General features: G+C 36.0%; 1 protein-coding gene across 3 annotated transcripts in view; it reads left to right on the top strand.

The window, feature by feature from the left end:
* edaradd (EDAR-associated death domain) overlaps nt 1-26,086 on the top strand; it is an 83,421-nt gene extending 57,335 nt beyond the window's left edge. For 2 of the 3 annotated variants that reach the window (XM_028820497.2, XM_028820498.2), the window contains 5 exons: nt 9,786-9,844; nt 12,980-13,025; nt 19,787-19,860; nt 25,190-25,235; nt 25,675-26,086. In XM_028820497.2, the coding sequence (XP_028676330.1) occupies nt 9,786-9,844; nt 12,980-13,025; nt 19,787-19,860; nt 25,190-25,235; nt 25,675-26,030 (581 nt within the window). In that variant the 3' untranslated portion in view covers nt 26,031-26,086. The remainder of the gene's footprint in view (nt 1-9,785; nt 9,845-12,979; nt 13,026-19,786; nt 19,861-25,189; nt 25,236-25,674) is intronic. The other variant, XM_028820496.2, reaches the window with a different exon arrangement.
* The last annotated feature ends 346 nt before the right edge of the window (nt 26,087-26,432 follow it).

Genomic DNA, 26,432 nt, shown 5'->3' with positions numbered 1-26,432 from the left:
TGAACAATATAGGTGAGGTATTTTTTAATAATCCTGTATGCCTTTCTAAAGGCACCTAGTTTTGAGAATATCATGAAAAGAAGACAGCTTGGTGCCAATAATAAACGGTGCTATCTTCACAAGCCTTTACAGTGCCTTACGATCCTATATCAAGCAGGTGCTATACTATGACGTTATGCAGCTGATGAGAATGGGCTCCACTGCACACCTTTAGAAGTTCATAAGAACAAGAGAAACACAAGCTGTCCTCAGACATTTGATGAAGTAGTGGCACTAGTGAGCCTTTTCTTGTGCCCACTTAAGTTGGTCAGTGATAATCACTCCAAGAAATTTGCTGCTGTCTCTTTCAACAGCACCTCCTCTAACAGAGATGGAAAAATAGTCTTTGTTACATTATATGTTATCATCCATCCATCCATTTTTCAACCCGCTGAATCCGAACACAGGGTCATGGGGGTCTGCTGGAGCCAGTCCCAGCCAACACAGGGCGCAAGGCAGGAACCAATCCCGGGCAGGGCGCCAACCCACTGCAGTATATGTTATCAGCTGTTCCTAAATTTAAAAATTACTTTACTTTTTTATTACTAACTCATGCCGAGCATTTTAAATGCTTTCAGAATCAAAAGGCCTTCACATTTTTTGTGATCATGTTTTTCTTTGTTTATAATAAACAATAGTACATAAACATCAATAATCCTAACTGACAGTAACTTCAGTTGAGGTATATTATAAAACCAGTTGTAAACCAGAGTAGACTTTCCTAGAAGGTATTGAAGGATAAGGTGGAAGTGTCATAGAGCATAAAAATATGTGAAGTACAAGACAGTGTAATTAATAATTCCCATTAGGGCTGAAGAAACACCCATTCAAAAAAAACATACCGAAGGTTAATGCTAAAACAAATAGTATGGAGGATCCGGAGAAAGCTTCATAATGAGACAGTTCCATGGTTGAAGGTACAGCTTATATAACCATTGAAATTGAGTGAATTTATCTTAAGGGTTTTTTAGCATAAGTTAACATAAATTGTATGGTTGTAGTGATAAAAAAGATTAGCTTTGTGATTACAAAAGATTAACAGTATTCAGAAATTAGTCCATCCAAATGGGACTACCTTCATTAGCTTCTACTTACCATCAAATGGTACAAATCAATTCAATGTTAATTTACACAAATCAATTCATGTTAATACAACTGTCATTTTTGAAATATCTGTAGTTTTTTCATCCTTGGATGCAGAGTCGGTTTGAACATCTCAGTTATAATCTCCTATTGTCTGTTCCTCAACATTTTGTATTAATAATATATTTTAATTAATATGACTAAAATTAGGGCGGCACGGTGGCGCAGTGGATAGCGCTGCTGCCTCGCAGTTGGGAGACCTGGGTTCGCTTCCCGTGTCTGCGTGGGTTTCCTCCGAGCGCTCCAGTTTCCTCCCATGCAGGTTAGGTGGATTGGCGATTCTAAATTGGCCCTAGTGTGTGCTTGGTGTGTGGGTGTGTTTGTGTGTGTTGGCACCCTGCCCGGGATTGGTTCCTGCCTTGTGCCCTGTGTTGGCTGGGATTGGCTCCAGCAGACCCCCGTGACCCTGTGTTTGGATTCAGCGGGTTGGAAAATGGATGGATGGATGGATGACTAAAATTAGGGTGGCATGGTGGCACAGTGGGAAGCGCTGCTGCCTTGCAGTTAGGAGACCTGGGTTCGCTTCCCGGGTCCTCCCTGTGTGGAGTTTGCATGTCTGCATGGGTTTCCTCTGAGTACTCCGGTTTCCTCCCACAGTCCAAAGATATGCAGGTTAGGTGCATTGGTGATTCTAAATTGTCCCTAGTGTGTGTGTGTGTGCCCTGTGGTGGGCTGGTGCTCTGCCCGGGGTTTGTTTCCTGCCTTGCACCCTGTGTTGGCTGGGTTTGGCTCCAGCAGACCCCCGTGACCCTGTAGTTAGGATATAGCGGGTTGGATAATGGATGGATGACTAAAATTGTACACTTGTGTGATTTATCCCTTTTAAGAGGATGCCTTCATGATTGGCCACTTTCTCCCAGTTTTGTTTGATCTATCTCTGAAGCTATTGACAATTATTTGTCACCTGAAAATCTTAGTTTACTTCACTGAGCCTGTTGTAATCTGAGGTTTCAAAGTTCTAGTGGCCATTTTTGTACCTTTTGGATATGTGTAATTTGTTTTTGCACGTTCTGAATTATTGTATCATTATTTTGGGGGACCTCTTTTTTTGTTTGTTTTTTTCGATAGGTGCCACTATTTCCTAACTGTGTTTACATGGCCATGACCATATTATTTATGCCATACTCATTGCCAGTTATGACATATTGTTCCTGTCATTACTGTCCCACCTATGTAAGATGGCAGTGCACAGCTTCTGGTATACAAGTTTTGGATATACTTAATTAGTCCTTTTCTGTTCTGCAATTCTGAGCACAGCGTAACAATGTTCATTGTGTATGTATGTGTGTCTCTTGTGTGATATAGATGTTGATATAAAAGTCTACCAATACTAGTTTTTGCGAACTAGATATATTTTCTTTGCAAAATATAGTGCCGGCAGCTGTAGTAAAATATATTATTTTAAACATTGTTTTGTTGTAAAAAATACCTCAGAAACACCAAAGACATTTTTTTATTAAACCAGGACCTTTACCTCATAAAATTTAATATTTGGTAAGTTCTAAGGGTCCATAGTTGGACTGGTGCTCCTTGGATGCAGTTGATTGAACCTTGGGGAGAAATGTTTTTAATGAATCTTTTAAGGCACAAACCTGAAAAATAAACCTTTACTTCAAAAGTAGTGAAATCGCCCTTTAAATAAATTACTGGGCAGTAAATGTCAACAGTCCAGGACATGCTTCTTCACAAAAGTCTGTTCATCAGAATTCATCACTGTTTGCAGAAAGAGTGGTTTCATTTAAAGATTGCCTAAAATATGGGTAGCCGTGAAATCATTTGTATGAGTTCATTTTAGTTAAAACAGCCCAGAGGTAATAGATCTGTGGAAGATTTTTTACTTGCATGTTTTATTAATGTGCGTGTTTGAGCATGTTAAAATGTGCTTTCAACAACATCTTGAGCACTACTTAAGTAGTCATCTTCTATGAACTGTGTTTAGACTTACTGAAAACTTTCTTTTCAGTATTACTGTATTTTCAAATAATAGAAAAATATAGCAGAACTCTGCATTATCTTTTTTACATAATTTGTGTAGTTGTGCATTATTACAGTCACTTCGTGAAGGCATTTAAAAAAAGATGATAATCACTTGTGCTAATACTGTATATAATAAAATACATAACTTATACAGGCTTGAAAATGTAAACGTGTAATTAAGAAAGTCCGTTCTACCTCTCTGTTCCTTGAATATGTTTAAGAGCAAAATAATATTATATTTGTGACGTAAAACTTTAATTACTAATTAGTAGAATATTCCAGTATATCCTTTTTTCCTGTGCTACTTCTCCCTTCATTTATAAGCTATGAGAATTTCTAGGCCCAGATATTCAGTATAAAGAACGTGATATTTCAGACATTTGGAGGTGAGGTTAAACACATGTATCTTATTGTCTTTGTTATAATGGAGACCATTCTGGGGGTGCAGCAACTTTAAGACAGTACCCAAGATCACATCCTTAACTTTTTTCAGATAAGGAAGGGTTTGAATAGTTAGCATCTGAAAATATATGTTTTACATTTAAACCAAAGTTTTATTTAAAAGTTTTTTTTTAGGGGAGGTAATGAATTTCTTTATGCATTGTTATCTCCAACAGCTCTTACTTGCTGTAGGAGACCTGTATCTGTCATTAGTTGAATTAATTGCAATTGAAATGGGAGAAAATAATTAAAACAGAAAAAAAAATCAAGATTCATTATTGAAGACTAAGACCCTACTTTTTTCCTTCTAGAGCATTAAACTTTTTAAATACAGCTTTTAAGCTCAGTGGACTGTTTACATTTAAAAGTATAATACATAACATTCTCAAACCTGCCAAATTCAAGTAACACCCCTAGGAACGTAACCCCAAAACCCCCACCCCGAACTCCTGTCGAAAGTTGAGGATTGACTGTACATAAATAGTCTTTCAAGAATATGCCCCCAAAAAGACTAAATAATTATAAACAGTCAAAACAATCTGCTTCACCATATTAAATATATTCATTGTCATCACTTCGCAAGGATCAAACAAGCAGCTTGTAAAAAAATATGACAGATCATATCATAAAGTTGAAAAATGCTTTCACAGAAAAAACAATATAAAAAATATAAATTTACTTCGTAGCATTATAAATTACAAACATTATAATTGAATATTAAGAAAATACACAAATTGTAGGAGGTTTATTTGGATGATTATGATGAATTTGGCATAAAAGCTGAAGTGCTTAAATATCTCTAACAGGGACCAAGAACAGTTCTCAGCACTGTAACTGTTATGAGTTGTTTACTTTAAAAATGTATTTCTACTCAAATAAAATTTCCTAATTAAAAGTATATTTTGAAATATGGGTTTTTCTTACACTCAAACATTTCTATGCAGTTACTTTACATTTTTAATGTTTTTAGAGTATAGTAAATATTTATTTGTTATCAGGTTTGCATTGCTAGTGGACACCTCCATGTTATGATTCCCGTTACCGGACACTACTCTCAGTTGCCGAGGGGCGTGGGTTTGAACATTGCCATGTCTTACATCATCAGTGTGACGTCTTAAATTCTGGCGAGACAATTCATTCAGAATCTTTAATTAGGATATAAACAAAATCAAATGTAGTGCAAAATTCTCAGTTGAAGAACTGTTTTTTGATGTTACTGATTTTGCTTTGACTTTTTATTGTGATTAGCGGTTAGGCTTTGGTGCCAAAGTAGTGTCTTATAGATTTTGACTATGCTTCATTTTCTGGCCCTCTTCCAGCCTTTGGACACAATAGTAACCAGTGTACTAAATAATGAACTTGGGAGTCCTGCATGCTTATGTTCAAGATTTTCTCAATGCCATATTAGTACTAGGGTGTTGTACTGTGTTACCCATTATGAATGTAGAGAAAAGTCAAGCAAAATGACACCTTTTATTGGTTAACTAAAAAGATTACAATATGCAAGCTTTTCGAGGCAACTCAGGCCCCTTCTTAAGGCATTACATCTTGCCTGAAGAAGGGGCCTGAGTTGCCTCGAAAGCTTGCATATTCTGATCTTTTTAGTTAGCCAATAAAAGGTGTCATTTTGCTTGACTTTTCTCTACATTCAATGTCATATTCTAAGTCTCCATTAACTTGAATTGAGGTTGGAGGAACAACACGTGTGAATAAACTGGTTTGAAATGCACTGTTTTAGAAGCTCTTTGAAATGGTTGGGTAAAGTAAGTTTGTGTTTTGTTTCAGCCAGGTTTCCCCCAGCTGGGGTTCAGATACAATATTTATTTCCTTTGTGTTCATTTTTAATTCTTTTGTTAATGTTAAGACTGTTGGTCATTTAGTTTCTATGCGTCTATTTATTTACTGTTATGTTCTGTATGTCTTGTAGGTGTTAAACCAGATGCTGTGGCCACCTGCCCATCACCTCAAGTGACTGCCCTCAGCTCTATAAAGGCTGAGGGCAATCCACAGTGCATTGAATGTTTGAGGTGGTTAGTGGTGGCATTGATCTTTAGATTATTTTTTTAATCACTAGATTTTTTTGATGTGTGTTTTTTGTATTATGACAATACCTTAGATTCTTGTTTTGGGACATTGTTTACCATGCATTGCCTTTATTGATTCATGCAACTCCTTTGGCCTCTTATGTTCCTCCTCATTTACATCACAGCATATTTTTTAAATAAATATTTTTATATATAAAAATGTTTTGTTGTTCTCTTGGTGTCTAGCTGGGGTTTGACAGTACATCTAGTGGACATTTTATTGGGATTTTTTAGGACTTGGTGCTTAGGACCACACTAGCTCATAACAGTTTGTACGTGATTGGCCCAACCTGTCTAATAATCATTTTGCTACATTAAACTATACTATTAATGTTTCTGGCAGATTGCAGAATACATTGACAAATGCAAAATGTATTTGTAAAAATGTTAAATGTCAATTGCCACTTTCTTTTTCAGACTCCAGTTTCTGACCTTAAGTAATTATTTTTAAATTAGCAGCTTGTATTACATATTTTATTCACATATTTTGTTCAGTTGTAAAGTGTCCAGCCACTATAATATATTTTATGTTTTTTTTTCTTTTTGTCCTGTTTAGTTTTTTAAACTGCATAATTGTTCAGAATAATTTACTGAAAGGCTTAAGTAAATATTGTGGTTTATTCATTGTTTAGTTTCTCATGTTTACAAATTTGGAGAATGTGCCATTCATTTGCTACTGGAAATTTCAGAATCATCCTCTAAATAACTTACTTATTTTTGATTAAAAACATATATTATTGTACATGATGTGTCAAGACAAACATTTTACTTTGTGGCCATGTTATATTTCCATACTAGAAACAATGTTGCAGAAGTTGAATTCTGAAGAATAATTTAAAAATTACTTCAGCCTTGTCTCTAATAGCCTCCTGCCAAGCTGTAGCAGTTGTGGCTTTCATTACAAGACAATATTTCAATCATAAATAACTTATAACTTCATTTATTATTTGGGCAAGTAATTGGATGTTATTCCAATAAAATGGTATGAATTTTTGCAGAGCCTTGGCTATTGGTCACTAAAACATGCAGCTGAATTAAGTGTAAAGATATGTGTAAAACAATGTATTGTGTTGGACACTATTTGTTAAAGATTCAATCACTACTCATACTATACCTTTGAGCTCAAAAGTTACATGTATCTTAATTTACATGTATCTTAATTGAACTTACTTAAATGAAAACAAAATGGAATTTTCTACGGGAGCCGCGAAAACTTTTGTAAAATATTTGAAATTGCTAGTGTTTTTGAACTTTTGGTTGATTAAAAAGATAATGTTTTAAAAAAATATTTTATGTTGGAAAAACAGATAACGGTTAATTGTTGAATAAACGAATGTTTTTATATTGAATGCAAGTTAAAATTTTCGCTGTTCACCATTTATAGAAATTAAGTCAAAGAAACGCGAGAGACTTCAAATGATCGACAAGGAAATGCACGTCTGTCTTTCAAAAATTGATCCTCGCATCAATCTCATATGTGCTGAAAAACAATCTCAACGTTCACATTAATTAAATTTAAGATTTATCCTTTAATTCCTTTATTAATAAAATGTCTTTCAAACTTGTAAAATTAACTGTTTTTATTGGCGATTGTCCATAGATTGTGCCATCACGACTTTATTTATGGGCAGTTCCTCAGGTGCGCCGCGAAAGAAAATTTTTGGACTTAGTGCACCGCAACTCGACAAAGGTTGCCTTTTGCTGATATAAAGTATAAAAAAAGTTACACATACTGTGTTTTAAAAAATCAGAATTTGTGTACCTACTGTTTGCACAGAACCTTTGCTATTGAGTATTTCAGTCTGCATATTAAGGGAAATTTAAAGTGAATCAAGTCTACTCTGGTTCAGAGTTATTTTTTAAAATGTAATTTAATATATATACTGTAAATTATTATTTTACTAGGGTTAGAAAAGAAGGGAAGGCTAAAATCTGCAAGCCTAAGTTCCAGCCATTTTGGAATAACTCAGGGTTTTATAATATCAAGCTATAAATATGGAAAAGTATGATTCTTATATTAATGCATATTTCATCTGTTTTTTTTTTTTTTCTTTCTAAAATAATTTAAATCTTGCTGTATTGGTGTCATAATTCAGAATTGTTTCCAAACATGCATTTCAGAACATTTTACAACAGCTTTAGTATTCATAAAATTAACAACATGTGTAATACTATAATCTATATGTTTAGGAGCCATTGGTGATTTAAAGCAAACCTGGGCTTGTGGTTTTGGCTTGACTAGCATCATGCTGTGTAGGAAACAGAAAGGTCATGTGATGTCATTGCCATTTCTGGATCTATAAAGGGAAAGACTGCATGAGTGAGAAATGAAAGCTATTGAGTTGACTATATATGTATATGCTGTGAGATGAGTGTGAAGCTAATTTCAGTATAAAAATGCGAAGCAACAACAAGGCAAAATTTTTTGAATTGCCCTGCTTGCACCAAATTGTAAAAAGCAGTAAAAGTTTAAAGCAAGTCACAAGGTAAAAGGATTGTCAGTAGTGCAGTAATATTACCAAATGTATATAAGGTATGTATTCATTTTTATTTACAGTCTTTCACATAAGAAATTAAGTACAGTACATGTTTAACAAAAATATTGCTGCATTTGACTGGTTTTTCTGTGTATACAAAGCATTTTAAAGTCATCTTTAGTTATTTTACTTACAGATGAAATTTAGTATTTTAAAGTTTTTTTAAAGGAACTTAAATTACGGAGTAATAAAATAAAGAAAAGAGATCACAGATGTTGAGTCAGGAAGGAAGGATAAAATTAAAAAAATACAGTAGTTAAATATGTCTCATAATGAACTTTACATTCTCTCTGAGTTGGGTGAAGGTGGAGTGTTGAGTGCTTAGTATGGTTTTAACATGTTTATTTTCTGAAATTTACTTTTTGCTTGGTTTGAATTATGTTTTGTATGTTGTAGTGTAGTTTTATACTTAATAAATTTAATTTAAAAAGTGACTGTGAAATTATTTTGTTTTGATAAACAATTACCGGTATTATTTTAAACATGGGTAGGATTTAAATGGTTCATGTTTGGCAGGACTCCTATATCAAGAACATTTAAATATTTGAAGGTGATCAAAGAAAAAGAACTTAAGCATGTTTGTGTTAGGAAAAAGCATGTATGTCCTTAATTGATAAATAACAGGCACTGCTAGTTTTATATGAAAGTTTATTTTTCAAAAATAAGCCTAGTTTAAGTAGAGAGTACTCCTTTCTCTTTTCTTCATTTTTTACCAGTAGAGATTTCTGTTTTTAGTTGTTCTGTAATTTAACTTTTATAATATCCTGTATTAAAGCCATCTATTTCTGTTTTGGTACTTTATAAATCAAGGAGGCCATATTTTCCTACTTCTAAATGAGCATACAGATCATACCATTCAATAAGCCTTTTGTTCTCCACTATAGCATCTCTATATATTTTTTATTTTGAATTTAGCTCCCTTAAATAGAAGCAAAGCACCTGTCTGAAGACAATCACCTATTTTCAACATGCAAATATACATTATTTTAACTTTCCTTAAGCCTGGAGATTTTAATACCAGTATAGCTAAATTTAAGCAAGTTTTTATTAACAAGGTAGATAGATAGATAGATAGATAGATAGATAGATAGATAGATAGATAGATAGATAGATAGATAGATAGATAGATAGATAGATAGATAGATATCAAAGGCACTATATGATAGATAGATAGATAGATAGATAGATAGATAGATAGATAGATAGATAGATAGATAGATAGATAGATTAATTATTAATTATTAATTAAAATTAAAGAGAAAGTTAACATCTGACTTGGTTCTCACAGAATCAGTGAGGCATTATGCAGCCGTATTGCTGTTGGTATAAAGGAGCCCCAGTAGCATTTCTTGACATACTTCTACTATGTATCCTCTATTGATTTTTGTATTTTGAAAACAACTAAAAACATTAGAAAGAACATGAAATCATTAATGAAGTACATATAACATATAAAAAATATTATCGATAGTATTGGTTTAAACAGATTTTTACATTGGATTATAAATACGTGATGCCTGTTTATTTTTGCCAATAAAACAGCTATTTTGTAACATTTTTGCAGGTACAGCGGTCAGAGAACCAGTGGAGGATACTGACCCTAGCACCGTAGCTACTGAAATGGTAAAAGCCCAATCTTACTTTTTTAATGTTTATGTGCATAATATTTTACCTCCTTTTTTGCATAAATTCCAGACATAACTCTGTCACGCCTGATTTGTTTTGGCATGTTTTAATAAGGGATATGTTTCTCTTGTTTTTTAAAATAATAATATTTGACCAGGTGAAACTAAGTGTATAAAAAAATACTTCCCTGAAAATTGACAATGTACCCTCTTCCACACAATGCAAAACCAATGAAAATTTAAAAGAAATACTTCTACCATATGGAATAGTAATAGGTGAGTGATATTTGACAAATGTTTGTAAACCATTCATTACATGAAGTACAAAAAGACCCAGTCAAGACAAATAGCCACTTGCAATGATATGTCTTGTCTAGGGTTCATTTTTGCCTTTCCTGTTGTATCCAGTGTCATCCTCACTGACCTGTCATCGTTTACTGAAAAACCTCTGTTAACAATAGTGAGCATTTTCAGAAAGCGAACACTTCTTCCTGTCTTTGCCTACCTATGTGGTGTAAAGTCCATCATCTAAGTAGAATGACTGACCCACTTGATTACTTTTAGTTATTTCCCACAGTTGTTCCCTTTTATGTCTCCAGTCTTTCTACCAAGACCTCTAAATGTTTTGCATTTTTTTAATGTTATTAAATTATTTTATATACCACTTTTTGAATAAATTGGTGATTTTGGTTTTGGTAACCATATACTGTAGTTAAATAGTAAATAATTTTAATTATGTTAATGGTTTTCTTAATATTGTAATTGTTATCTAAAGCAGCATTGGTTTAGTTTAGATTGACATCTGTATGCCTATTGTTTCCCAGTCTCATGGATAATTATAAAGGTAAGTAGGAGTTAACAACATCTACAAATCTGTTCAAATTCAAGTAAATGGCTAGGACTTTATTTACATTATGTAACACATTGCTGAAGCACTGTTTTCTTCAAGACATTTGTATCCTTTATTTTTATTTCCATTTTTGTACATGTTAAAATGAATGATTTTACCATATTAAGAAGCCAAAAAGTAGTGATGTTTGTAGCATATAATAAAGCCATCTATCCATTTTTGAATGAACTTATTGTCTAACCTGTAATGTCAAAATCAAGGCAAGAACTACCTTTGGACTTAATAAAGATTCAAACAATACAGCCTTTTCTCAAAGTTGTTATAACATGTCTAGATGTTAGTTATTTTTTGTAGTACAGTCATGTGAAAAAGTAAGCACACTGAATGACATTTTTTATTTCCTAAAACATATGGACATATCAAAATTTGAAATTCATTTAAACAGTATCTTGAGATGAGGTGAGGTAATTGAAAAACAATAAAAATTTGACTATAAAATATATATCATTCAATGAAAAATGAACAGATATGCCATTTCCATCTGTGTTAAAAAGTAAGTCCACCACTGGCTCAAATATATGGGATTGCCCCCTTTGGAAGAACAGCCTCAAGTAGACATTTCCTATCACTGTCTACCAGTCTATCATATTGATTAGGAGAAAGTTTTTTCTGCTCCTAAATGCAGCATTCTTTCATATGTGTGATGTTTGAGGGGTGTCTTGGCGTATACTAAAATCCCCCATACCCCCCCACTATCTCGATGGGATTCGAATCAGAGCTTTTGACTTGGCCATTCCAGAACTCTGTATTTCTTTATTTTCTGCCATTCCTTGGTGGGTTTACAGGTATGTCTAATGTCATTCTCATGTTGCAAGTTCCACTTTCTGTTGAGCTTCAGTCTATTGACAGATAGTCTTACATTATTCTCAAGCAGTCTCTGGTACAATGAAGAACTGATAGTGGATACTAGGATTGTTAGCTGCCCAGGCCAAACAACATTTCCATCACCATGTTTAACAGTTGGTATCAGGTTCTTCTATTCAGATACTGTCTTTTTTTTTTCCAAACATGTCTTCTGATGCTATGGCCAAATAATTCTGTCTTGGCCGCCTGGTTCCTCCAGATCCTTTCTAATGGTGTTCTAATCATTTGCACCTGATCTGGTTCTCCTGATTTTAATTTGAGGTATTTGAGGTAGTGATAAAAGGAAGGATGTACTTACTTTTTCCACATATATGCATTTATATTTTATTTAAATTATACAGTGGACTACAAAATGTTAATGTGGCATGGTATTTGTTATATACAATTTTTATCTAAAGTTACTGTTTAAATGATCTTCCAAATATGCTTCCAAATTGAAAAAAAACAAAGCATTCTATGGGGTCTGCTTACTTTTTCACCTGACTGTACATATTTAATAACAATTTTAAACCTTTTGTAATTTAAGAACAATTTATATTTAACATAAACTATGTGAAGTTATTGCTGAACTCTTTTTCTTTACCAACCCTCAAGACTGATGTAATAGTACTTCATTTAATCAACAACAACACAAGAATACTTGCAGGCAGTGGTAGAAGCTGAAAGCTATTTCTCTGCATTCATAAGTCACTATTGTTATACAGCCCACGTGTGATGAAAAATATTACAATTTTATTCAAGTATATTTACTATACGCACAATACTTGACTCAAATGTGCATCATGACTAAAGGACATTTACAGTAACATTACAGTAGAAAATGTCTTTGTAATAGAGCTGACATATTTATGAGATACATAACAAAAGGATTACTGTACTGGTACATTCTTATAAGCTCATTATTGCTGAAAAGTTTCTCAATACTACCGCCTCACTCAGCCAACTTGTAACATTTTGTAAGTAGTTATTAAATCTTATAAGTTCTTATAAGTTTGTAATAAACCCTAGACCTTTTTGAATGTGCCCAGCTGCCCTAGCACCATTATGCTGGTTTGTTACTAGCCAACAGCAAACCATATTTGTTTCACATGCTTTTGCCTCCCACCAAGGTAACCAGGGTAAGGCACAAAAGGTAAAAATGAACTGTACAAATATTAAAAGAGAAAATATTCCACTTTCAGATATGGCTTTCCCAGACAACAATAAGTCCTTTTTTTTGCTTGTGTTATTTATACTTTGCCAGTCCAACCTTTCATACTTTTACAGTTTAATATTTTGTGTGTTTGTTTGAAATGCTCCAGTGCCAGGTCTGAATTTTACAGTATTTATTCAGCTAAGCCATATTTCTTTCGTTTCTAGTCTTTACCATCAAAGTTCCCAGTTCAAGATACAGGTACACCCAAAGGTAAGCATAATACAATGTTTTTTAAATGTGAACTTTGTCTTCCTCCACTTGTAATAGTGTCTGTATGAAGTGGCTGAGGATGGTTTGGTGGCACAATGGTTAGCCTTGTGGCTCCAGGAGCATAAAACCATGTCTTGGCCTGGTTTCAGATTGTGTTCAAAACACACATTCTTCTAATGTTCACATGATTTTCCTCTGTGTATTCAGTTTTTCTTCTAATATTCAACACATCTGCCTGTTAAGATAATGGGGACCTCAACTGTTATAGTGTAAGTTAGTGTGACAGTATGGATCTTTGTATGAATATGCTTTGCAGAGAGTAGTGTTCTATCTACAGTGTACGATTGATTCCTTTCTTGCTCCTAATGCTGTAGTTTGTGGGTGCTTGGGTATAATAAACAGCACAATATCTCTTTAACACAATTAAAGGTGATTTCCCTGACATTGTCTTTCTGATTATAAACTTCACTTGCCCGCACTGTGTGTTTTAATGTTTTGCTAAAGTGTTAACCTTATCTGAACCTGTTTTGTTTCATGGTAGTGGGACAAGAACTTAGAGAAAACTTGTGCAGGTTTAGAAATAAATTACACACTCTAGATAGACTCTCAGGCAAGTCTTTTAAGCTATGTTTTTAAAGCTGTGAGTAATTAGTTCTGACCATTGTGAGGGTGGAGGCTGGCTCCACGCTACTGATTCCCTCCGGGAGCCTCTTGGACCTGCCCTGGGCAGTTACCAAGATGCGCTGGGCAGATGAGGACACATGCATCCATACAAGTGGTTGGTGCAAAACTGACAAAGTGTTTTTATTAAAAACAATTTTAAAATCAAAAGCCAGCAGTGCTCTTGGTGCAGTTCTGTCAGATCTTCTATAAATAAATAATCCAATAAAATCCAAGTTGTTCAGCAGAGGTTAAAAATCAAATAAATATATTTCCTTAAAAACAAGGTTAAATCTCTATAGCAAGACATTTTCTTTTAACACTCATGAGCCCTGGTGGCTCCTTTAAAACCAACGTATTTTCAGCTTATCCTATTTGAAGCTCGCAACTCAGAGAGATGTCGACCAACATGCACAGACAGCCTTGTGATCCTGCCCGTGTCCCTGCCGCCAGTCCCCTGGTGATCCACAGGGTGCCACCAAGCCTCTACTCCCTTTGTCTCTTGCTGCCATCCCTAGCCATGCGGGGGAGTCCTCTGGAGTACTGTGGTTGCTCCTGTTCCATGGCTGCTGAGCATGTGCAGCCTTCAGCCTCCTCTTGAGCTCTGGCCACATGCTTCTTCCCCAGGGCTCCATTCCTGTCTGCCTGCTTCCTCCCATTTTGGACCAGCTCTCTCTCGCTCCTGCCCTTCTCTCCGTCCTTTAACCTCCATGCATCCTTTCATCTCCCCTCTCTGCCATGCAGACTCCTCATATTCTGCTTCTCTAATTGGGCATACATGTGGTGAACTGCCCCCTTTGCGGCACCATTGAGATACCTGAATGATCCGCCCGCCTCTGCGTGTGTGTGGTGCAGTCAGGTAGCGCCACAACTAAGTGCGGAGCGAAACACAGTCACTCACACCTGTGCCCAATTGGAGCCTATGCTTTTTGGGACGCAATTAGTTATTTAAAATTTGCACAGCACCATGGACCACTTATCACAACCACACAGCACTGCATTGTCTGATTAAGCATATTCCTTATGCTGTTTTATTTTATTTTTAATGCAGAGTCTAGCCATTTATTTAAATATGTATGCAGCTAGATACCAGTAGACAAAGAGTCACTAGAAGAGAAGAGAGGACCTGATTTGATATAAGAGTTACAAAGTTTAAAAGTAAAAATAGTTTTTTAGTTGTATTTATTATAGATAGGTAATTAACACTGAAGCAAAAGGAAGTAGAAGCCCTGAGTGAAATTATTTATTATGCTGTATGGTGAAAGTTATTAGTAATAATTCAATGCATTCATGAGCAAATTTTCTCATGAATGCATTCTGATATCCATCCATCCATTTTCCAACCCGCTGAATCCGAACACAGGGTCACGGGGGTCTGCTGGAGCCAATCCCAGCCAACACAGGGCACAAGGCAGGAAACAATCCTGGGCAGGGTGCCAACCCACCGCAGGACACACACAAACACACCCACACACCAAGCACACACTAGGGCCAATTTAGAATCGCCAATCCACCTAACCTGCATGTCTTTGGACTGTGGGAGGAAACCGGAGCGCCCGGAGGAAACCCACGCAGACACGGGGAGAACATGCAAACTCCACGCAGGGAGGACCCGGGAAGCGAACCCAGGTCCCCAGATCACCCAACTGCGAGGCAGCAGCGCTACCCACTGCGCCACCGTGCCGCCCGCATTCTGATATTTCAAATGGAAAACAATTAATTATTTCACAATCAAAAAGTGATTCTCAATGTAATCTCCAATTCAGTTTATTAAAGCAAACATCTTTTGTAAATTCAAAAGGCACCATAAAATTACAAGTATAATTATAAGTATACCTGTAATATGATTTAAACAAAATGCTGAAAAACAGAAATAGCTGTATGTTTGACTGAGTGTCTTTTCTTGAAAACTTATTATATGCTTTTTTAATAAATTAAGCTTTTGTCATGTCCAAACCGTATTTGTATAAGTTGAGACCAGGTGGCAACAGAGAATGTAAAAACAGATCTTCATTGCTAGATGACAGTACATCTCTATGCAGGCATACTGTATGCTATGTGTTATTGCAAAGTGAGGGGTAAAAAGGACAGTTACATCAATTACTGCCTAACAGTGAGCAGAAAATGAGAATGGAAGGGCTCGATAATAGGCAGACAGGGAGATTGCCTCAACTGTTAATAAAGTAATATGAGCAGACTCAACAGAAAGTCTAACCAGAGTATTGTTTACTAAAATAATGTTTTTTAGCCTTAATTTAAATGCTGGGACCAGTAAGCTTACTGTTTGATGAGGAGATTATTCAGCAGTTTGGCAGTGTACAGGTGAAATGTGTGCCTAGTACAGGTATTTTATTAGATCAGGTAATAAAAAAAAAATCTACATCTTATGATCAGAGTGTGTGCTCTCCATTATATGCTATGTTTGGCTACCAAGTTATTTATATGTTTTCTGTGTGTATTAAAATATAATTTTAAAACTTGTGTTATGGGCGGCACGGTGGCGCAGTGGGTAGCGCTGCTGCCTCGCAGTTGGGAGATCTGGGGACCCGGGTTCGCTTCCCGGGTCCTCCCTGCGTGGAGTTTGCATGTTCTCCCCGTGTCTGCGTGGGTTTCCTCCGGGCGCTCCGGTTTCCTCCCACAGTCCAAAGACATGCAGGTTAGGTGGATTGGTGATTCTAAATTGGCCCTAGTGTGTGCTTGGTGTGTGGGTGTGTTTGTGTGTGTCCTGCGGTGGGTTGGCACCCTGCCCAGGATTGGTTCCCTGCCTTGTGCCCTGTGTTGGCTGGGATTGGCTCCAGCAGACCCCCGTGACCCTGTGTTCGGATTCAGCGGGTTGGAAAATGGATGGATGGAACTTGTGTTATCTTAGCTGAAACCTACAGTAAAAAGATTTACGGATTGTAGTTACTTTGCATGTTCCATTTTTTTGCTTGTTTAATTCAAGCTTAGTGTCACAGAACAATTTCAGAAAAGAACTGCCATAAAGCAGGAACCATGTTTGAAGTTACACATAGACCAAATGTTAAGTTTTTAATTCATTTAGCATGTATGTCTTTGCATATGAAAAACCAGAATACTGCCATGAAATTTTATAAGTCTGTGCAAACAGCCAGGACTTGAATTCATTATTATGAAGCTATAAAACAATAGCGCTAATCACTGCACCATTATGCCACCTGTAACAGCCTGACAGTATGGCATTACGTAGTCAATTCTGCTTGGTGCACATTAATAAAATTACTTGTTTATCATACATTTTATGAAGCTGTGATTAAATGAGCAACCTTTATTAGGTGTAGAACATAGGTCTCATCTAATGCAACCAATATTGATTTAAATCATTACTAAATTTCTACATTTTTTGTGCACTCAATCAAAATAAAGTCCAAGAACTTTGTATTTGATTTTGTTTACTTTATCTTGTCATTTGTAGAATTAACCCCCACTAAAACAACTTCATTTTTTTAATTTAATAACAAAAAATGTATTTCATCTCAATAAAACAGTTAATTATTGACGTTAATCAAGGAGTTTGATTTGCTTTTACTGTTACATACACCTGCATATAAATAAAAATGAGTATTTACAAATTATAGTACATCTCCTTAGTGACACTAAATAAAGAGAAGAAACAATGGGTCCCAGGATTGAGATGTGAGGGATACCACATCTAATTGCAGGAACGAATGAGGGATCACTGTCTTCAGACTTTTACACCGTGACAGAGTGTCATACTGGCAAGGAGGTGCCATAGAGAAAGGGGAAAAAGGCTAGACATGAAACATGATTGGCTTAACCTGTTCAGGAGAAGAAGAGTTCTATCAACGTATACTGAAATCAAATGTTAAGAATGGTATGCTTCTGATTGGTATCAACAATCTAAAGATGGTGTATTTATTCGTTTGTTTGCTTTCTTTACTTTTGCAACTGCAGTAACTTAGTGATTTGTAATATTTAAAAATGAGCTATAATTACTTGCATATGTTTTATAGATATTAATGAATAACAAATATTTTAATTTTTCTTCCTCAAGAATACACATTAGGAAGTTGCACTATTGGGTCAGTTTCTATTTTTGGCCCTGAGTGCAATCTATAAATTGGAAACAGATTGACACACCCCATGTTGGCTGATGTTAAGGAATATAAGTTAGGCATTCCTTCAAACGGCAAATGCACACTTGTTAAAACTCCCATTTCTTAATGCATATTGTAGACTGCTTAAATTCTTCTCACAATTAAACACTGACATCTGTTGTCCTTAAAACTATAGCTGAGCAATATAATTATGTACTTAAAATACTACTAAGAATTTAACAAGCTGAACAGTTTGCGTAAAGGATAAGTTAGGTATTTCTCAAGTCAAAGTTATTTATTCACATTTATGGTATACTGTATACTAATTTGCCACAAAATATTGTGTTCTAAAGTGAAGTGTTTTTTTATAAATTTAACATGCCATTTCTGTTATTGCAGCTTACAATAGGGCTAAAGTCTACATGGGTCCATAGATGAGTGAAAACGTTTTAAAACTTACCAAATGCATCCATTTTTCAAGGCAAACATGTTAGTGAGTATTAATCCACGTCTTGAGATTATGTACTGTACATATTGTAAAATAAAATATCCATATCATTTTAAGAAGGAAAAGCATAAAGCAAAATGTTGTGACATTTAGTCATTTTAAAAGGAGACTGTGCACTTTACCCTGCCACTTGTCTTCCTTTACAGCATCCTTCAGGACCAGATACATTATTGAGTTTTGATGCCCAGATGTGAACCGCCTCTCTGTTCTATAGATAACTAGGCACTAATACAGTAACTGAAAAAGTCACACTTCCAATAGCTTGTATTCTTTTACTATACAGAAGCTCATTTCATTATTTCACAGAGATACTTCCTGCTGCTGCCGGATTGATAATGAGAGAGATGGAATTAGCTACTTTATGCCATCTGTTCGTGAGGTGGCCCGAAAAAGGACATTCTGGTGTCTACAATGGCTGTTTCAACTCATATTTGCCACCCAGCTCCACCAGTCAGCTCACCCGCTGCTACAAGTAAGGGCTGGATGGATACACAATCTCACTGTGTTGGCTATGTAAAAAATGGCACAGAATGTAATGGGCAAAAAGTAAATGCCATTTAGACTAAAATAATCATATGATGTGAGTGCACATCAGTCTGTTATTACAAGCCATTACAGAGCATAACTTTTGAAAAAAGAGAATTGCAGAAGCAAAACTAGCATTATAAGCAGAATATACAGGAGCTTGGCACTGGAAGTCTGGTTGGATTTGTCATAACTCCACCCATGGCAGAAGCTATGAGCAGAAAAGCGAACAAGAAATATACTGTTACCCCAAGAAAAATAGTTCCAAGAATCCATGATAAAATATTATTTCTAGTTTCCTTTCATTATCACAAGGATGCTTCACGAACATGAAAGGCATATTTTTAAAATTGAAACTTTTGCTTCTTTGCTAGGTTTTAAGGCTTTTTCATTTACCTATGGACCCATGTAACCTTCATCCCCATTGTAAGTTGCAAGAACAAAGTATTTTTAAAATTTATAAAATAACACTTCACTTTAGAACACAATTTTTGTGGAAAATTAATATATATAATGATTGTGAATTAATGAGAAATAAAAATACCAACCTATCCTATAATTCAATTGTTATCATACTATATGAAGACTGTATAATATGTGGATATTGAATACATCAGAGTTACTTGGTTTCTTTCCAACTAAGGATATATTTTTGGCTAATTCCTTTTTTCAATGAAATCATTGTTTATCTATGCTTCAGGGTATGTACCTTTTTAACTGAATGTAAAAGTTGATGTAAGGCTGTATTTACAAACTCTCATCTTTAGGATATGGCTTTTTGCTGGTTTTCATTCCATCCAAGATTACAGAGAGGCTATATCCTGATATGAACTCTTTACGTAATTGTATGTTTTTGACAACTTATGCCAAGGATTTAAGTGTAATTTGAAAAAATAAAATCCTTCAGTTACTACATGTGTGATTACAAAGTGTTTTATCATTTACATTATTTTGTTAAACATAATCTGTTTTTGAATTTGTTTTGTTTTTAGCAGACACCTTTGCTATTACAATTGACACAGTAGAAGATAGCCCTGGAAATCTTATGTCTAACAGAATAAGGCAGGTAAGTGCAATTAAATGCAATATTTCTACTTTTTGTTATTTTTCACTACCACTGTTCTTTTCCTTTTTAAAAGACACAAGAAATGTCTATTTCTGCCATTGATATGTTATTCTCATATGTATTCCCATAATAGACATAAAGTCATATGAATGAAAAAATAAAGAAAAAAACGAATTAAAAAAGTAATCATTTTTGAGTATCTAAATAAATGAAAAATATTTCCAAAAAGCTTAATTCCGCCTATCAATCCTGTATGCTATGCCATTGTACAAATACAGCATTAGTTAGTAAAACACGAAACACCATGCAATGAAAACAATATTAAATGCAAAAATGGCAAAAAAATATATACAGAAGTAGGCACTTATATACAGTATTTTTTTTTTACAAATTGTTGCACAAAAAAACAACATTTTAAAGATTTAAAAACATACATTATAATTGTTATAATGCTATAGTGGTTCTTTGCTTCAAAGCAAATGCCTAAAAGACAGTTTGTTTTTCCTGTGGAAATGATAAACTGCCTAGTCCAATATTCCTAATAGAAAAGAGACACAAACCTGACACTAATCTATAGAGATGGTCTTCCTCTGCATTTGGGTCTGACATAAGCTGCTATGTGTCTGCCTGTGAAGAGGGTCTGTAACTAAGAAAAGTGCAGTCTGGATAGAGAATAAAGACTATCTTAACACTACTGCAGATGCAAGAGTATAGGTTGCATGCTTTATATAGTTTTTTGCCTATAGTTTTATTTACTGTACAGTATTTTATTTAGTACATCTTGCGCTACATGTACTTTCAGTTCCTTTCCTCTGTATTCGTATGTGTCTGAACCACTCTTCACTGAAGCTTCATTTCTGAAACCTGGTCTGGTGTGGTTTTATAATTTACATCCTTGAAGGTGACTCTCTCAGCATGTACCTTTACTCCTCTTCGGGCATCTCACACTCATACTTCCTCAGATTACTCTGAAGGACTGGACAAACAGACCTTAATGTTTTATACCTGATTTATTATACCAATATTTGAGCTGTACATCTATGTGCTCTCTCCTAATGCCTATCATGTGTCAACTTTGTGTTTTTCATTTAGCATATGATATAGTCACTGAACAACAGTGAAATTTTCTTCCATTGTTGGAAGTAATCTGAGGAAACATATGAAAAAAGAGTTTTTTAAGCTACTACTTGAGGATTGTTTGGTCGTCCCCCAAAGCCTCTGTCAAATTTACATAAAAGTTCCAGACTATGGTCTCTATGGTTCATGTGAGTGGCGTGAAACACAAACTAGCCCTTCTCACTAATCCTTGTGTCTCTTTTTTGAGTCTTCTTCTTCTTCTTTCGGCTGCTCCCGTTAGGGGTCGCCACAGCGGATCATCTTCTTCCATGTCTTTCTGTCCTCTGTATCTTGTTCTGTTACACCCATTACCTGCATGTCCTTTCTCACCACATCCATAAACCTTCTTTTAGGCCTTCCTCTTTTTCTCTTGCCAGGCAGCTCTAACCTTTGCATCCTTCTCCCAATATACTCAGCATCTCTTCACTCCACATGTCCAAACCAGCGCAATCTTGCCTCTCTGACTTTGTCTCCCAAACGTCCAACTTGAGCTGATCCTCTAATGTTCTCATTTCTAATTCTATCGATCCTTGTCACACCTAATGCAAATCTTAGCATCTTTAACTCTGCTACCTCCAGCTCTGTCTCCTGCTTTCTGGTCAGTGCCTCCGTCTCCAACCCATATAACTTAGCTGATCTCACTACCGTCTTGTAGACCTTCCCTTTCACCCTTGCTGATATCTGTTTGTCACAAATCACTCCTGACACTCTTCTCCACCCATTCCACCCTGTCTGCACTCTCTTTTTCACCTCTCTTCCACATTCCCCATTACTCTGTACTGTTTATCCCAAGTATTTAAACTCATCCACCTTCACCAACTCCTTGCATCCTCACCATTCCACTGACCTCCCCCTCATTTACACACATGTATACTGTCTTGTTCCTACCGACCTTCATTCCTCTCCTCTCTAGAGCATATCTCCACCTCTCCAGGGTCTCCTCAGCCTGCTCGCTATTATAGCTACAGATCACAATGTCATCAGCAAGCATCATAGTCCATGGGGACTCTTGTCTAATCTTGTCTGTCAACCTGTCCATCACCATTTCAAATAAGAAAGGGCTCAGAGCCGATCCCTGATGTAATCCCACCTCCACCTTGAATGCATCCATCACTCCTACCGCAAACCTCACTATGGTCACACTTCCTCGTACATATCCTGTACAACTCTTACATACTTCTCTGCCACTCCCGACTTTCTCATACAATACCACAACTCCTCTCGAGGCACCCTGTCATATGCTTTTTCCAGGTCCACAAAGATGCAATGCAACTCCTTCTGGCCTTCTCTATACTTCTCCATCAACAGCCTCAGAGCAAACATCGCAACTGTGCTGCTCTCTTTTTTAAGTACTCCAGGGAAAATTAATAATTTGGAAATGTGAAAAAAAAACACACTAAGCACACAATTAAGTCAGAACAACTCACTTAGGTTTTTGTTGTGAGCTTTCAAATCATGATTTTATAGTGGAATTTTTATTAATGTGATTTGATTTGCTAATTAGGTAAAAAAAAGTTACTGGAGTTTTGACTCATATGTGGTACATTTACTGTGGTAACTAAAACTTGAAAGGCACAGTGGCGCAGTGGTAGCGCTGCTGCATTGCAGTAAGGAGACCTGGGTTCGCTTCCCGAGTCTTCCCTGCACGGAGTTTGCATGTTTTCCCCGTTTCTGTGTGGGTTTCCTCCGGGTGCTCCGGTTTCCTCCCAGAGTCCAAAGACATGCAGGTTAGGTGCATTGGCGATCCTAAATTGCCCCTAGTGTGTGCTTGGTGTGTGTGTGTGCCCTGCAGTGGGCTGGCGCCCTGCCTGGGTTTGTTCCTGCCTTGCGCCCTGTGTTGGCTGGGATTGACTCCAGCAGACCCCCCGTGACCCTGTGTTAGGATGTAGCAGGTTGGATAATAACTGACTGACTGACTCAAACGTGTTTAAAATTGAATTCAGTTTATAAAAAATCTTATTTTGTTTTATGATGATCAGTCGTCCCATATGCTAAGTCAGTTCTAGGTATTAGTTGTATTATAAATACAATGCAATATGCAGGCATCGAAGCCGCGGGCTCAGAAGACTTTGCTAACAGGACGGAGTTGTCATCCTTTAATAACTGTACATTTCCGGACGCTGGTGGCTGTACCTCAGATAACTCACTGACTGAATTATCTTCGGTTCGTTCAGAAGTAGACAAGGCAGGATTTGGACGAGCGGACATTGAGAAAAAGTCGGAAATTTTTCGTTTGGCCATTTTGCGTGTTTCATGGAAACTTAGAACATTTCGTGTGTTACGTGGAAAGTTAGGACAGAATTCGAGGAGTAGTCGTGGCCCAATTCTCTTCTACAGTGATCCCTCGCTATATCGTGCTTCGCCTTTCGTGGCTTCACTCTATCGCGGATTTTATATGTAAGCATATTTAAATATATATCGCGGATTTTTTGCTGGTTCGCGGATTTCTGCGGACAATGGGTCTTTTAATTTCTGGTACATGCTTCCTCAGTTGGTTTGCCCAGTTGATTTCATACAAGGGACGCTATTGGCAGATGGCTGAGAAGCTACCCGGCTTACTTTTCTCTCTCTCTCTCTCTCTCTTGCGCTGACTTTTTCTGATCCTGACATAGGGGGATTGAGCAGGGGGGCTGTTCGCACACCTAGACGATAGGGACGCTCGTCTAAAAATGCTGAAAGATTATCTTCGCGTTGGCTACCTTCTGTGCAGCTGCTTCGTGAAGTGACATGCTGCACGGTGCTTCGCATACTTAAAAGCACGAAGGGCACGTATTGATTTTTTTATCTGTCTCTCTCTCTCTCTGCTCCTGACGGAGGGGGTGTGAGCTGCCGCCTTCAACAGCTTTGTGCCACGGTGCTTCGCATACTTAAAAGCAAACAGCCCTATTGATTCGTTTGCTCCTTTGAAGAGGAAGATATGTTTGCATTCTTTTAATTGTGAGACTGAACTGTCATCTCTGTCTTGTCATGGAGCACAGTTTAAACTTTTGAAAAAGAGACAAATGTTTGTTTGCAGTGTTTGAATAACGTTCCTGTCTCTCTACAACCTCCTGTGTTTCTGCGCAAATCTGTGACCCAAGCATGACAATATAAAAATAACCATATAAACATATGGTTTCTACTTCGCAGATTTTCTTATTTTGCGGGTGGCTCTGGAACGCAACCCCCGCGATGGAGGAGGGATTACTGCATTTCAGATCCCTATCCGCAGCAGTTAGCGAGATGACGTTTGAAGCAGAGTGGGCGTGTCAGATGATGCTTCGCTTCGGTTTGGCTTTAATCACGTGATAGTGTAATAGGAAAGGCAGATGCGGGCTGAGAGTGTTTGCACATAATTAAAAGCCGTTTCTGCTGCTTTAAATTTAAAACTTTTCTTAGATTGAGAGAGAGAGTCGCCACCGGCGACTGGAATGAAAAACTAGTCGCAAAATAGAAAATCAAGTCGCATTGGCGACCATTTTAGTCGCCATCTGGAGCCCTGATTATGTCACTTGACTAATCATCTACTTTTATTTACTGACCAATTAATATTTCAAGCAGAGCTGTGACTTCTTAAGGACTGTAATATTCAAAGCTATGATTTTAATTTGAATGAAATATTTTCTATTATTAGGGAAGGGCTTTTTTTTTATTTTGATTCACATCAGGTTCATTTTAATGCTACTGTGTAATGGTGTAAATTTAAATTGTGCAATTTTAAATAATTTAGTACAACAAAATTCTGCCTCTGAGAGTCCAGTAGTAGTAATTGTTTGAGCATTATAAACCAAATCATGCCTTACAGGAAGATTCTACACACATAGCAGCGGATATGACAGTGATAATGGAAAAAATTAGACTTGTCTAAAAACCACCCACACTACTGGATTATCAAAGTTTGAAAATGAAATGAATAAAGGGCTGTAAAAGAACTCACTAATTAAAAATTAACTGCAGCAGTTTTTTCAACATTTATTGTACAAATTTGTCTTTTAACTGTTTAACACATTAACTAAATTATATACTGTATTTTTAACTGAATAATTGATTCTGAATATGTATTAATACAAACAGTATAGCTTTAGATTTCCATTATGTATGTGTTTTTAATTTAGTCATTGCATGAAAAATAAGGAAACAAATGATAAATTACACTGGAAATATTAAATGTTCAATATTTCCTTTGTTATATTCAAGAAACCTTTGCTTATTATATATTTTTTTATCATTGCAGCCTGAAGATAACAGTGATATCTATAAATCCCCTTTATCAACAGAAGGTAAATATTTTGTTATCATTTTAAAGCTGCCTGAACATTATGAACCACATCAGTTGTACAACAGCACCTGGTATTTTTCATAATGTTTTTAGTGTGATCCAAACTTGTTGAGCAACTTTGTTCACATGAAGTTACACAAACTTACAAAACAATCCTTACTTAAATACATCTATTTTTTCCCTGTGCTTGACAAAACTGCGTTTGTTAAACCTCAACAAAAAGTATACCAATACATGCCAAAGATATTGCTTCCATAAAATTAAGAGGGACCTGAGGCAGGTTCCATAATCTATTTAACACATTATTTATGAAATGTGACATCAGAAAAATGTAAAGCTTTTACAACCAATTAAATATAAATCATTAATCGATTTTTATGTCATAGTTTTAATAAAAGCCTTTTCATCATAGTTTTAATAAAAGCCTTTTCATTGTTTAGAGAGAACCTGTGAGAACTGCACCTGTTCTGTGTCTTCTGTTCCTCCGCCAATGATCAGCGACCTTATGAATGATGAAGATCTTCTGTATAAGCTGCGGCTAAAACTGGATACATACCATCCCACTGTCAAAAACTGGAGGAACTTTGCCAGCAAATGGGGAATGACCTATGATGAACTGTGCTTTTTGGAAAACCGTCCACAAAGTCCAACTGTGGAGTTCTTGTTACGGAACAGTGAAAAGACAGTTGATCAGTTGATTGATCTATGCAAACTGTACAGGAGGATTGATGTGCTAAATGTTCTGCAGCACTGGGTAAACAAGGACTGGCCAAAAAGGTGCCTTCCAACCCATTAACTCAGAATACAATGAACATTTTAGTAGTTCTTGTTGACTGTTCATTTTCAAATAGGGGTATTGTTTTCCTTATTAAACCTGCCAAAGTTCCAGCTGAAAGAATACCATTGACTGGTAAGCTGTATTGTGATATTTGTTATTCATATTTTGTTTAATGAATTATGCAGAAACCTAACTAAACTGAAAGTTGTTTTGCATTCTACTGATCTATTCCTTTCAGGATGTTGACAAAAATAGTGCAAGTGTGTTTTTCAGAGAAACAGATTCTAGATTATATGATTTTAAATATTCCTAATTTCCTTTTATATGAATCTTTCAAGTTGCATTATACTAAAAACATCAGCTGCTTTTCACATTGTTATGTAATGATATACTGTATTTTGGAGAGCTGAGTTAACTTGG

The sequence above is a fragment of the Erpetoichthys calabaricus genome, chromosome 15, assembly GCF_900747795.2.
Source record: "Erpetoichthys calabaricus chromosome 15, fErpCal1.3, whole genome shotgun sequence".
Lineage (NCBI taxonomy): Eukaryota > Metazoa > Chordata > Cladistia > Polypteriformes > Polypteridae > Erpetoichthys > Erpetoichthys calabaricus.
Note: the sequence above shows the minus strand (reverse complement) of the source record. Positions and strands in the feature narration are given on the sequence as shown.